This window comes from Esox lucius, chromosome 19 (genome assembly GCF_011004845.1).
Source record: "Esox lucius isolate fEsoLuc1 chromosome 19, fEsoLuc1.pri, whole genome shotgun sequence".
NCBI lineage: Eukaryota > Metazoa > Chordata > Actinopteri > Esociformes > Esocidae > Esox > Esox lucius.
Genome location: NC_047587.1, coordinates 8410390 through 8424533, shown reverse-complemented (window position 1 = coordinate 8424533; position 14144 = coordinate 8410390). Strand labels below are relative to the sequence as shown.

The following is a 14144-nucleotide window of genomic DNA, read 5'->3' as shown; positions in this document are numbered from 1 at the left end:
ATGTTGCAATAAGTCTGCTTTAATAACAAATTGACAGTGTACACTTAATCTTTTTAAATTCTTGCTGATTTGTTGTATTTCTAGGTATGATTTTTTTATAGGTTAAACAGTTTTTCCCTGTGCATGTGAATGAGATGGTAATGAGCTTATTAAAGACTAATCAAAGCACTTACATCAGTCACTTCCTGTATGTTTGTAAAATCTGATAATGGTTGTTTAATGTTTTTGTTTAAAGTTTATAGCTAGCATTCCTGATTTTTTACTACAGTATACTAGAAGTCCCTAAAAAGATAATGGAACTTGTCAGTTCAGTGTTCAGTTTTTTTTAAATTTATTTTTTTTGTCCCCATAAAGATGGAGACATTAACTTGTTGGTGGATGTCTTAGGTTTAAGTATACGTTAGCTTAGGGGTTGTATTGATGTTTACAAATTACAGTGGCTTTAGCTGCGGATAGAGAGACTGTAGTGAGGGGACGTTTGGAATGGTCTTCCTCCATGTTCCTCCACTTCCAGCAGCTCTGTTCTGTGAGCTCACCGTGAGTCGGGCGGGTGTAGGAGATCAGTGAGAGTGAGAGGCGTGGGAGGTAGAAACGGAGGAGTGTGGGCTGGTAGGTAGTCTCCGTTGGGGGAAAAGGGCGAAGAACTTAGGAGATCGCATAGATGATAGGACAGAGGCATAGGGAGTGGTAGTGATGCAAGAAGGACGATTGTGACGGGGATATGGCCATCTGGGCGGGGGCTGAGGGGCGGGGTTGGAACAGAGGGGAAAAAGACCAAAGTACTGAGCAGGGACCTAGAGGGGGGGGTTGGAGTGAGATGGGTTGACAAACAACGTGTGATAAAGATGGGCTAAAGAGCTTTGCCTGCTATGTCAGTGGAAGGGCACTGAGGTGGGGTTGAAATGATAGGATAGATGTGGGCAGAAAGCATTGGACAGAAATGTAATCGAAGGCAGTCGTTAAGAAGGGAAATGGATGTCTCCATCGTGGCTTGTGAGTCAGGAGTCTGAAGAGCGTCACACTGTAGGCCAAGATGAGCGGTGAGTTGGTGACACCAGACTGTCCGTTCCAGCGCTGCGGGAGACCAGGAATTCAGGGCCGTGTAGCAGTGGACACCCAATGAGATGGGGTGATGGTGCAGGCTGGGCAGCAACTAGTTACACAACTATAGGGATAGAAAATGCACAGCTGACGTGGCTGCAAGTGGGCAACATTAGGCAACTATAAATCCCCGGTGAGGATGGCAACTGAGCAATGAGTGGGACGTTCCCTGAGTAACCCTGCAGAATTGTCTTATGGGCAACATTAGCGCTGCTGTACCACTGACCTGGGGAGGCTTTAATATGAGCTGATAATCTGCCGAGCAGCAGTGAAACAACTCTCCCTCCAATACTGGCTCTCACTTTACCCTGCCCCTACAACCTAGCTGATTTGTCAACAATCAGCTTGCAGCACTATCCACTGTTCAGTTATGTTTTTTGGGGGAAAACTGGCATTATTTAATGCTGAGGGCCCTTATTGCCAATATACAAGAGAGAAATATACTTCTAACCACTTAGTAGAGCAGCAGTCATCGAGCCAGTGTTAAATTACCTGATTGATATTTGGAAATGGTGCCAAATGCATTTGATTGGCAAGTAAATGCTTAACAGTCTAAGTTTTTTATTAAGAGGACTTAAGGGTCATGTTGGGGCCAGAGTTCTGTCTCTGTTGTGTTGTGCAGGTGAAAGCCCACAGGTGAGTGACCTCCGAGGTCCTTCGCGACTGAGCTAAAAGCTGAGTCACTGCTGTCCCCTTGGATAAAGCCCCAGCGGCAGCAGGGAGATTTTCGATCCGGTGAGGTTTGCTATAAACGTGTAAAATGAGACCATTAAAAAACCCTTTGTTTGCATTATCCTGTTATGTCCCTCTGCTGTCTCTCTGCCTGTGGTGCATTTCTGCAACCGGAGGGGGTGGCTGTTTCCAGACCACAGGCCATATTCGGTGAAGCGCTCCACAGAGAATGATTTTTGGGGAAATGTGAACCCTGAACTGTCGATTTGGCAAATCCATTGCCCCCCGTCTCCAACGTTCCTGGCCGGGCTCAGCTGGGTTTCGAGTCGCTCCTGCTCAGTCACGTCCTCGTCAGTGTTGAGGAGTTGACCTGGTGCACAGTACCCCAGTAAGGGAGCTTTAGGCGGAGGCTCATACAGGTTAGAAAGGTGACATTCCTCCCGGCCCCCAGAGACAATGCAGCCGAGCCCCATGCTGACCTACTGCCACACCGAAGCTCATAATGACCCATAGGTTTGACTTCACACTACACAGGCTTTAAGGCTTTGGGGAAAATCCTCAAACATCCCCTGGCTTTTATGCAGTTCCTAGGTATATCCTCAACTTACATCAACTTTGTTGGCTTCTCCCCATAAACAATCTGCAGTAGTCCTGTGGGTGGACTGGCCTCGGTGTTTCAGGCTTGCATTTGGATATGTCCTGAGCAGAGGACAGTTTTCTTAAAGTCACAGTTGTGCGATATTCAAAATCCTATAGCCTGGTTCTCCTATCAGCTATGTGGATACCCTGAGGACTGTCGCAGCAGCTTTGCCAGAATGGGCATTCTTTGAAATTAGTGCAAGCCCAGCAGGTTACTTCTCAGTAATTAATAGTTTCTTAACAATGTTTGCTTTTCTTGGGTTTGGGGCATAATTTGGGGGTAATGCGCGGTTTGTTTTTGTACCGCAAAATCTGTCCTTTATGCTAGGAGCTGTACTATACTTCTATTCTTTCGCCTTCAGGCCTTTACAGAATGCAAATGGTGGAGATTTGGCAGGCAATCTTTGTATAACGGTCATCCTTCTGGAGAACAGAAACTTCTTTTAAGGAAGGCTCTGAACCTCTTATGGTCGCTGTGGTGTTTCGTCGGCTGTTTTGAGGGGTGAAGTGTTCCTGTAGAATAGGCCTGGGGTTTGTAGATTGTTCATTTTAGGCTGCTGTCAGAGGTTTCCCATCATAAACTATGAAATGGGGAGGAAGCTATTTGGGTTCTATAGATTGCGCATGATTCCAGTTTATATAGTGTTAATGATGACTAAAATGCCTCTACAGAAAGATGGTTTGGAAAGTAGCCCCCCCCCCCCCCCGGTCCTGTCTCTGTCTACTCTGACTCTTCTCAGGGTCTTTCTTTGACCTCTGCCCTGCAGGCTGACCCTTGCACCAGGCTTAGAGCCCAATTAAAACAGCGGGCCTGAGTCTGAGGGTGTGGCCGGGGTCAAATCTCAGGGTCATGGAGGTCGGCCCACACTGCCCTTTTTATTCTTTTTACGATGCCCTCCACGCTCTAACTCTGCTGCCATTATTGGCTCCTTGACTTTTTGTGATTAGAAATGGCCCGCCCCACAATGACGCCACGGTCCTGCCTGGGAGAAGAATGGGCTGTTGGTGAGGAGGACATAACTCTGATTTCAGTTAAAATGTCTGCTCCATCCACTCAAGGCATTTTTGTGACCATAACTGTATAGAACTGATTAAATATTGCTTTTTCTTTTGTGGCAATTTTTCCAATTTGTTTTCCATTCAGGTCATGTCTGACCAACATTTCAACAAACTACAGATAGTGATGTTGTTAAGTAACATTTGTGAATCTTCTAATTTCTGTGGCGCCTGGGAGTTGTTCAGATCCCTGAGAAGTGAGCGGTTCTAGGTGTCTTTGTAACCTGGTCTCTATAGTTGATCCTCTGGAGCTGATGGCTTTCTATTAAGCAGAGATGATGATGGATAGGTGAGGACAGCAGACTCACTAATGGTCTGACTGGCTTTCGCTGTGTCCATCTCCTCATTCTGCGGGGGTCATGGCTGTACTGATCAGAGTTACCCAAATAATTGTCCTCGAGTCTCCTCCTAACATGTCACTGTGTGCGTAAAATGGTGTTCTGAGGAAGATTGTAACTCCTCCACCGAATATTGAGGGATAAGAGCCCATATAATGGGTGATTCCTTGGTTATCCCTTGATTTACTGCGCTTCAGTTCAGCTCTTTCCTTTTGGTTTTTGATTTTCAGTACCGTATGTTTTAAGAGGCAGCAGGTTGCACAAACGATCACAACTTCATAAGGAACTATCTGTCAACAGACGCTTTGTGAGTTCAGTCGGTTCAGTCCTTTTTGGCTAGACTTGTGTTAGGTGCGAAAGCTTGTGCCACTTGATATTTGCTGAACTCTGTCAACTGCCAACGGTGTAAATAATTAGCAGAACATTAATACAGAATGGGGATCTACCCTTGGGTAACAACTTATTTTCCTGATAACAAGTGTTTGCATATACTATATATTTACTTACACTTGCATGGAAGAGATTGTATGTTGGATATTGTTACAACAGGGAATGGTAGCAGCATTCCACAGACCATTTTGTGAGCTTGGTATATGTACAGTATCGACATTGAATGTGTGAACAACGCCATTCTCTGGGCCCCCAGGGGTCTGATGGGGCTTCACACAGTTGACAGTAAATCTTAGGAATGAGTGTGTACATGCCAGTCTTTCTGTGATTAATTCAATAGAGTTGGAGAGAGAACTGAGAACGCATCAAAGCCCCCTGACTTTTAAGTGGTGGCTGTAACAAGGTGAAGGGCTTCTGACGGGCTCCCTTCCCAACACTGGGCCATGTGTGGTGTGTTGACGCGCTCCTGTCGGAACATGATTTGGGAGTCCTGTGGTTCTTCCTTGGCTGTGTTTGAGGACCCGGCTGTGCAATTACCAGTTGACGTCTGTGTAAAACAACAGACATCGTTTGAGTTTTGTCTTAGATTTGTCTTCAGTCTTGCACGTGGTGTGCACCCATCTATGATGTTTTTTACCTGCCTACCCGAGCTGACCCTCTGGTGCTGACCCTCTGGTGCTGACCCTCTGGTGCTGACCCTCTGGTGATGGGGTTTGGGGCCCAGAGCCTAACCCTCCTGGGCCACTGCAGATAAACCCGAAGTTGGCAAATTAAGCATTGGTGCTTGCTCTTAAATATAATTTTTATATTTGTCTTTTTTTCATTTGCGTAATGACTTGTATATAAATGAAAATTCACAAATACCTTTCCAAATATCTACTGTCTTCCTTCAAAGGGAATGTTTTTTTTCTGTCTTTTGGGTTTATTGTTTGAGTTATTACACAACTGTGCTACTCTATTTCAGCACCTTTTTTTTTTTTTTTATCTCACAACTTCTCACATTCCAGATTTTTTTTTGTTTTGAAGATTTCTTAAAACAGTTTTGTCCTGCTGTCAAAAAGGAGGAAGCAGCCTGTTTGTACTTGTGTTTCAGTCAGTACACTGTTTAGATCTTGGCATATGGGCCACCAAAATTACCTTGTTTTACTTTGGATTATGGAGTTTATCCTGAAAATCTTTTATACAGATTGAAGGATGACATGGGCTCATTCAATCCCTCATTCTTAAACGGTGGCTGCAGCTGTTGATTTCTCTTTCTCAGTTCATTACCTTATGAAAAGGAACAAGATGTTTTAAACAACGGTAAGATTTTGACAGAAGTAAAAAATAAAGTTAAATCATGCCCTTCTTTAACTTCTGTAAATGAAATGCTAATTACTACAGTGAATCAGAGCGCAATAAATCCTCTTCATATAATCTCTGTGCCGACCAGTCCCATATTCTGTGACTTCTTTCTGTTGTCTCTGAAAACAAGTGATAACGTCTACCTCTTCAGATGCTTGTTCTGTTTTTATAATACTCCGATATGATCCCTAGCTCTGACTTGCTTTTCTGTAGCCGTCTTATTTCCAGAGCTTTGTCCTCCTGCTTTGTACCTCTGCCCTGACGTCCACTCTGCTGCTAACCTAGTCATGCTAAGAGACTTCAACCTCAAGTCTGTTTTCATCTTTATTACTTTTAAAGTTAGGCTGAACTCTGCCAACGCTAATGTCTTTGGGGAGTGTTTGTGGCACACACGTTTCTGATGAACCGGATTTGTTCTTTCCGTGTTACGGTATGCGGAATACCTCTAACAGCTTGTGCACCAATCGACCGGCTGTCAGGAAACCTATTTCAAGTTGAGTAACACCGTAATGATGTGAACAAGCTGCTGCATCTGTTCATTGGGTGGTTTCAGGTTGAATGTGGGCTTATTCTCCTCCAGAACGTGTTCCCGTCTCCATTGTTTGGCCACAGGCCCAAGCAGGAGAGTATCCCCCCGTTCTCGTCTGATGTGATGGTGGGCAGGTTCTTTGAACGAGGGAACTTTGATGTTAGCGAGAGCGATGAGGTAGACTGATAAGATGTCTGCAAGTCCGTACAGCTTTCGTCAGTGTGTGTAGTTAATCCTGACTTTGACCTAGAGTTTAAATGCAGGCTGTGTTCCCTTGTAATTTCACATCCTCAACTATGACAGCCGTTTTTCTTTTTTCCTTTTTTTTTTTAAATGGTTTGGTCTATCTGCGCATCATTAGGAATATAATTGCCGTGACCGTGAAAGAGATTGACACATTGCGTAATTACTTATTCGTTGGCCTTTATGTACACTGTAATCCCAGTTTAGCCACCATACTGAACTTTGTTGTGAGCAGGCATACAGCCGCAGTGTGAAAAAACGGTTCATGTTTTATTTTGCTCTTTCCATTTTCTGAGTGTGTGTGGGGGGGGCTTTGGAACGATACCTTGTCTGTCAAACGGGGTGCTTACTTGGTGGTCTTGGAGTCAAATGTATCCCTGTTAAGTTGATTAGTCTAATTGCTACTGCCTAGGTTGCTAGACGATGATGAAGACAATAAACAGAACACCAGCAAGTTCAGTTTAATGAGTTGCTTTGGGCCCTTTGGTTTCAGGCAACGCCACAATGTCATCCCAATGCTGTAGCCTGTCATTAGCTTGACCTCTACACTACTTGCTTTTACAAAATGTATTATTTTGTATTTTTTTTTGTCACTGCTGGTTAGGTCAGTTATTGTTGCATTCTAGGCTTTGCTGTGGCGTGTTTCCTGATCCGCACCAATGTTGCTGTTCATTTATTCTGACTCCAAATGACCCATTCTTTGGGGGGCAATGTCCTCAAATGTTTGTTGTCTTGAAACTTCAGTAGCTACTTGGAGTTGGCCGTTAGTGTTGACATGGTGCATTTAGAGCTGCTGAACGTGACCTCCATGAGGACATTGGGTTGCAGCCAGGTTTAATCTCATTGTCCAGAGATCCTGTCTCTACATGCCTTGGCAACAGGTTGCCAGGTCAAAATTGTTTCTGTGGGCGTTAGAGCAGAAAGCGCTGTTCTAAGTTGAGGCAGAAATATGCTTTCATATGCATTCTGGTGATCGGCGCGCCAGGAGACCAGGGCTCAATACCAGTCTTAAATCGTCACACTTCCCTACGACTGTGCACCCCCTCTGTGGCAGCCGGGTGATAAGAACCACTTGTTGGTGGGCTGGCATGTCTTGATCTTTAACTCTCCGATATGTCCTGTGGAGTCTCTTTTAAGTGAGGCAAGGGTTGTTGCAGATTACCTATTAAGATCTTTTTAAACATATTCTATACCCCATTTTCTTCCCCTCTCAGCTTTTATTTTGTTCTTCATGCTACTCCCCCAGAATGCCGTGTTTCTTCACCGTGCAGCACACTCTCTCTCTAGTCGGTTTTATAACTGCTGTTTTTAAATTGATCAGCAGGAAGAAGCCCCCTTTAAGCAATGTCAGACATCTGAGGACTGCTGATTGTGTGCTAATATTCCTGAGGGCGGCACTTCTGTGAAAAGAAAAACGCAACCTTAAGAACGATATGTCATCGCTAATTCACGGTCAATTAAGCATCAACCTGCTTGCAGGAGGATGTCATTCGCAACTGAAACAGACTCACTCCGTCATCCCTACAGCTTCTCATTAGGTCTGAGTCAGGAAACCGTGCTTGGCAAGAACCCCCGGGGTGAGCTCATGGATGTTTGCCTGTTTGTGTCACTTCAGCTGTGTGTAAGCAAAGGACCTTAGGGCAGATGAGGTCTCTCATGGCGGTAAGCCCAACAACCTTACCTAAACCACACTCTGCCCGGGCTTCCCCCCCCCTCGAAGGTGACGGGCTCAAATCCGGCAGACAATGCCGAGCAGAGCCGGCGCACTTGCGTCAAGTACTGGATCTTTAGCCATGGCGCAGTCTTCCACACACTCCGGGCCACAATGAGGAGACAGGAGGATCTGTCCAATAGGATGTGACAACCTTGGCTGAGACTTCCTGGACTTGTAAACAGAGCGCTCACTCTGGCTCCCCTCTTTCCTGTGGGGGGAGGGGGGGGCTTTCCAGAGAAGGCACAGAAAATCTTTACTATCATCACTGGATTACCCAGCCTGCCCCCAGTATTTCAGCTATGTCACTAAAGTGTAAGTCTTTGGGGCTAAACCTTTATTTAGCATCTTCTGCTAATCCGCTAGGCTCCTGTTCTTTGAAGTGGAGTCTTTTGTGGTGTTCTGCTCTATTAACATCTCCTGATAATTACGCTACAGCTCTCTAAATACTCCATTCTGTCCTATTTAGCCGATCAGCTCCTAGAGACAATCTGCAGTGTTTTGAATAAGACACAACTCTGCCAAGTTTGGACTGCAAAGTCAACAATAGGATGTGGTTTGATTCTTCATATATTCTGTCTGTTTTTTGTTTTTTTACAGAACGTGTACTAATGCAGAGTTCTACAGGATAGTTACTATGCAAGTCAATACTTGTTATTGTTTGAAGTTCAGTGCTGATGAGAATGTCCAACCCTTCTCTGACATTGATTGAAACAGGTAATGGATGGATGTTTTAAAGGCTATGGATGGAAGGGGTTGGTGAGGGACTGGAGATTCACCATCAGAGGGTGGCTGTGTTCTGTATGCCTTCATTACTCCTGCATATGACAAAGCTCTGGTGTTACTGGATGACCGGTATCTTCGTGCTGTGAATAAAAAAAGCTAATTTGTTGGTAATTTTGTTAACATTAGAAGACTAGTGCCTTTAATTGCCTCGTTGGTTTTAGCGCCAGCAATTTACGACGGCTGCAAAGTATAGTGCTAATGCTACCAAGTACAACCTTGTCTGTTTCCAGAATATTGCTTGTTTACTAGTTAAACTGCAGAATATGTGCTAATTGCACAATGTAGTATTCATGTACTGTTGATTCCTTTAGACGATAAGTTGAAATTAATGACATCCTGTTATGTATAAAGCGTTAAAAAAAACTAATGTAACGGCCTGCATATAACCATGCACTTCACATTCCGGGTTTTCACAGTCCGGGTTTTCACATTCCGGGTATTCTAGATGTAATCTGCATTTAATTTGTGATCAGATTCCAGAAATTCTGCTCTTTTGATGCCACACCTCGTTGTGGTCCCCTTCTAAAGGCAATCCTTGAATGGTGGGTCGGGGGCCCGAGTGCTTCCCAGACGGCGCACATTTAACCGGACAAGCGGTGTATTGTCGGCATATTAACTGCTGTGCTGAACTCTCGTTAATGTGAAATGGGCCTAACTGTGCCGTCCCCCTGTTGCAGGCAAGACTGAGTGGTCTACGCCGCTTTCACCGCAGCCACGGCCCGCTAAAGCGAAGGAACCGGAGGCGTGTGTTGATGGACCTGCGCCGGAAGCCAAGAAGTCTGGAAAGAAGGGTGAGTTCACCTTACCGGGATGCTAAAAGCGGCGTTATAACAAGGCAGGTCTGGACCTCACACGTTCTGCTCTGTGTGAGTCTGCTTAATCACAGGAGCTCTCCTGTGCACACGGTCGCCGGTCTGCAGTACTGGCACAAGACGCACACCACGAACAACCTCATAAAAAGACGGATGTTCTGTGTCATAACTAATGCCCTCGTAAACCCTGTGCCGCACTCAATCAAATAAGCGCGTTGACATTGTCGAGATGTGCCAAGACAAAGTCAGCGGAAAATGTGACTGCACGGTACTTTTGGGGAAATACTGCAGGGGAAGCGATTGAACTTTGTTTGTCGGAAACCCTGAGAAAGTCCCCAGTGCCGAACCCACGACTTCAGCTCGTCAAGTTTTGGTGGATAGTACACATGAACGCGGTTCGACAAGAAGTGAAATGGAGTAGTCCTGATTGTGGCAGCTGTGTAAATTCAACTGGTGTTATCTGTGAAAATAGCTCCCAGCCCCCTTTTCCTGTTGTTGAGATGACTGCGTAAGATAATCTGTCATTGAAATCCGGGGGTGCGTACGTGTGGTTGGCATGGATTTGGTCTACCTGTGAGGTGCTCAGCGGATGGACTGTATCACCTGAGTCCCTGTCCCTGGCTGCTGATTACATCCATGCGTTCAAGTCATGGACCACCTACTGCCTCTGAGGGGCGGGGCTGTTCGCCTGGCAGGCCGAACACCATGCACAGTCATGGCTTTGACAAAATTTAATCCAATCTACTTTTTTTTTTTTTTTGCTTCTGACATTGCTTGTTTTGTCTTGTTGATTGAGTTTGCTTAGGCTGCAAATATGTTTTGTGGGAATTTTGAAGCCGAGGATTACTTGACACTTTTGATCACTTAAATGGTCTTTCAGGGATTTCAGGCGAGGGAAGGGGAGGATGTTACTAACGTGACTGGAAAAAACATCTCTAAATATTTCTTTCTTTTGAGGCCAAATGAATAAAAAAATATTTCCCCACATTGAGTAATTAGGTAATGTGTAAAAGAAATGGTAGGAAATTGTGTAGAGTTTAATTCTCGTCCAAATTAGTTTTCATACGTTAAAAGCTAATGCTTTGTATGCCTGAAACAGACAGGAAAGTAGAAATTTGTGAATTTGGTGGAAATCCTCTTATGCTTTTCTTAATGTATGCATGACAAATGCTTAATACGGAAGTGGATCTTTATTTTTGACTTGGCAGTAATTCTAGCCTCTTTAAGGATGTAGTTGAATCGCTCTGCTGTAGGGGTTTATGCACTCTTTTAGCTGGACCGTGTAAGCGGACCCAGCCTAGAAGAGCGAATGTCTCTTACTGAGTCCGTCCATCCCTGACTGACTGACTACCTCTTGTTAAATAGCATTAGCATAGTGGTTAGAGACGCAGGCGACGGAACAACAGGTCCCGTTGTGGTTCAAGATGCAGCCTTTCACGTGGACGACCAGGGTTCGAATATCGAGAGGGCAGACACGATCAACACTTTGTGTGGCGGGCCGGCTGAACTAGGCTCGCCTGTTTTATAATGGATAGACATCTTTTTTTTTTGTGTCCCACCCTTTGTCTCCCAATAGATTCATCTGCGACCGGTCCTAAGAACATTTTCAGTCGTCTTGTGCAGGTGGCCCAGTGCCTCCTGCTGGATAAAGGTCATCGGAGTGGGAGGAGTAAACCCTCCCCTGCCAGGCGTCGTTCCTCCAAGGCCAGCAGGACCTCCTCAATCAACCAGTCACAGGTAGGCAAGCCAGAAGGACTGCTCTCCTAACCTGTGGAGGAAGTTACTGAACGGATGTCTGAGCCTTTTCTAGAGTAGTCCGTCACAACCCGTTCCTTTCCTCATTTGTCTTTTCTGCTTTATCTGCACAGTGTTTTGTTCTTATTTGTCTAAACCATGCTGCTCTGCAGGGACCGTCTCAGTAATCTCCATCTGTAGGTTTTCTACACATTGCTCTTCAAGTGTTGCTTTTTTTCTTTGTAGTAATGCTCTGTAAAACCCAAACAAAGGGAGAAGTGTTTACAACGGGCAGGATTTTCACTGCATCAAGACCCTTTTGGACCTGAGGAACCCAAAGCCTCAAGCCTAACCCTGCTGTCTCAGACTGGCCTGTGGCTGTTTTCCAAAGGCCTGCTCTATTAGGAGGGCTTTAGTCTTTAGTTTGACCTTTTGCGTTCAGTTCTCTGCTAGGGTTTGGTTGCTATTTTGTTTTAGAAAGTAGTTCACAAATTCTACAAGATGAGGGGTTTTATCCATTTCCATAGTACAGAAAACCGGTTTAAATGATGGCCTTTGTGGAGGAGCAATGTCTGAATTAGTATTTAAAGATGTGCTTTTGTCCAGACACTTGGAAACCATTTCCGGACATGCTAATTTAACTTCTTATCCTGTGTATAAGAGCGTTTTAGCTTGTTGCCAGATTTGCATCAGAGATACACCAAGACTGTTGATGTAGGACGTCTGGTTCTGAAGTTCTTCTGGCTCCGTGTATAAACAGAATCAGAACCAATGGCACCTCAATGTATTTTATCACTAGCAACAGCATTTGTTTGACAGGGAGCAGCATGTTAGTTAACCGCTTAACAACATTGTTAGTGAGTTGCTTTCCGGGTCAGCGGTCCGGCCGCACACTTTACAGGCTAACCTCTTCAGTGAGAGTTTCCTGTTACTACTGTGAATAGAAACTATTGTTATTTAAATGCTATTTAAGTTAAATTGTCCTCACATTTGTTGTAGTGAAAATTGGCCCTTTGTTTGTCCTACTTCTGAATTGTATATTCCACTGTTAATACACTCTCTACCTTGTCAGTCCGTAGGTTAAGCCTGTGGGTTAAGTGCTTTCTGGTTGTTGACATGGTCCTCCTCACCCCTCCAGATCAGAGCCAAGAGGAGGAGTCTGGCTCAGCAGGGAGGTGGGAGTCTGGCTGAGGGGGGAACCACTCCCACCCTGGTCTCCGAGGGGTCAGTCAAAGACAGGTTGGTCAAAATCCTCTGTTAGACACATCTGTTACAGTACATGCGCAGCAACATATTTGCCATAAAGCAATTTTAAAGGTTTAGTAATGGAACATTTCTACGCAGTGTGTTATTTGATTGAGGTTGCCACCTTCAATTTATGTATATTCTTTAAAACTTAAACATCTCCAGAGAAAAATCCACTGAGATGTAAATTCCTACATTTGTCTGTCATCTGTCAGCCAGAGGAGATGGCTCCAAGCCAGAGGAGACTTGACTTTCCCACACAGAGCTGTTGCAAAAGGAACCTTTATGATCCCTGTTGTCATGTCCCGTGCAGTTGAGTTGATGCAGCATGGAACAGTATGAAGATGTATGTAGTTATTAGTGTCTCCTAGATGAGAGCATCTGCTTAATGACAAATGTATAGGTAAACTTCTTAGGACCTGGGAACAACATTCTCTTTATTATTTATTAAAAACAAAATGTTATTTCTTCAGTTGTGAGGGCTCAGGAAACCCACGGTTCAGTAACTTTTTGCAGTTTTGAGGTCAAGTATCGGGAATGCCAGGAAATTGAAATGCCAACAGCACTGTGGTTAATTTTTATTCAAAGATGCCGTATGAAACCAAGAATAGACCATGAGTCATTCAATGCTAGGTGACAGGACAAGCAGGCCGGCCAACATTTTTTGATTTTCTCAAATGAACAACATGTTCTGTGTCTGTGCATTCCCGTCATGTAAGCCTGGCACAGATGTTGTAAAGACCAATTCTACAACGGTTACACTTCCTTCAGAGCTTCTGTCAAGCTCTCTGCGTTCATATCTTGCTGGATATGTTCAGGTCACTATTTGTTTCTTGTCTGAATGAGTACACCCCAGATTGTGTGTGTGTGTGTGTGTGTGAACCCTAACCCAGCACATAGTTATCGTCGCCCATCCCTGGGTAATGGGATTGCCTGTCACTTATTAGACTCTGAAGGTCCATGAATCCATAGTTATTGAGCAACGCAGGGTTCATTGACCAATCATAGATAACTTTGGCTTGTGTTTGCTCATATAATGCGAGTAACCCACCTATTTTATGAAATCGGGGTGAAGGAAGTTCATCTTGTGGCTTGAGTGTTCTCTGAATTTCCACGGCTATGAACCTATTTACCTTTCGCATGTCAGGTTTCACAACACTGGGATTGATATTGGTTCAGGTGGTGGGAACACTGGGGTTGCTACTGGCTATCTTAGTAGGAATACTGGGATGATATTTGCTCTGGTGGTGGGAACATTGGGGTGATAATTTCTGCCAGGCAGCCTGACCTCAGTCTCCATCTCATGACAAAAGCATGCCACATCTCTGAGCCGTGGGCAGAAGGCTGTGTGCATACTTGTCATTCCTCACAGGTCCCGTATTAGTGTCAAGTGGCTGAAATTGCTGAAATGAGGAGCAGGTTGGCCCAGGGGGTCAATGAAGGGATTACGCTAATTTGACACAAGATTAGAGAGGGGACAGGAAGGACAGGAGGGCACTCTTCTCTTAGCGACTTGCTGACAAGCACTTCTGCACTGACAGGGC

At 44.8% G+C, this 14144-nt stretch overlaps 1 protein-coding gene across 1 annotated transcript in view; it reads left to right on the top strand.

Annotated features, from left to right (window-relative positions):
• The window catches only part of si:ch211-266k8.4 (TBC1 domain family member 10A), a 38299-nt gene that overhangs the window by 13140 nt on the left and 11015 nt on the right, over nt 1–14144 (top strand). The window contains exons 11-13 of the mRNA XM_010883552.3: nt 9487–9600; nt 11198–11358; nt 12494–12594. Coding sequence (XP_010881854.2) covers nt 9487–9600; nt 11198–11358; nt 12494–12594 — 376 coding nt within the window. The remainder of the gene's footprint in view (nt 1–9486; nt 9601–11197; nt 11359–12493; nt 12595–14144) is intronic.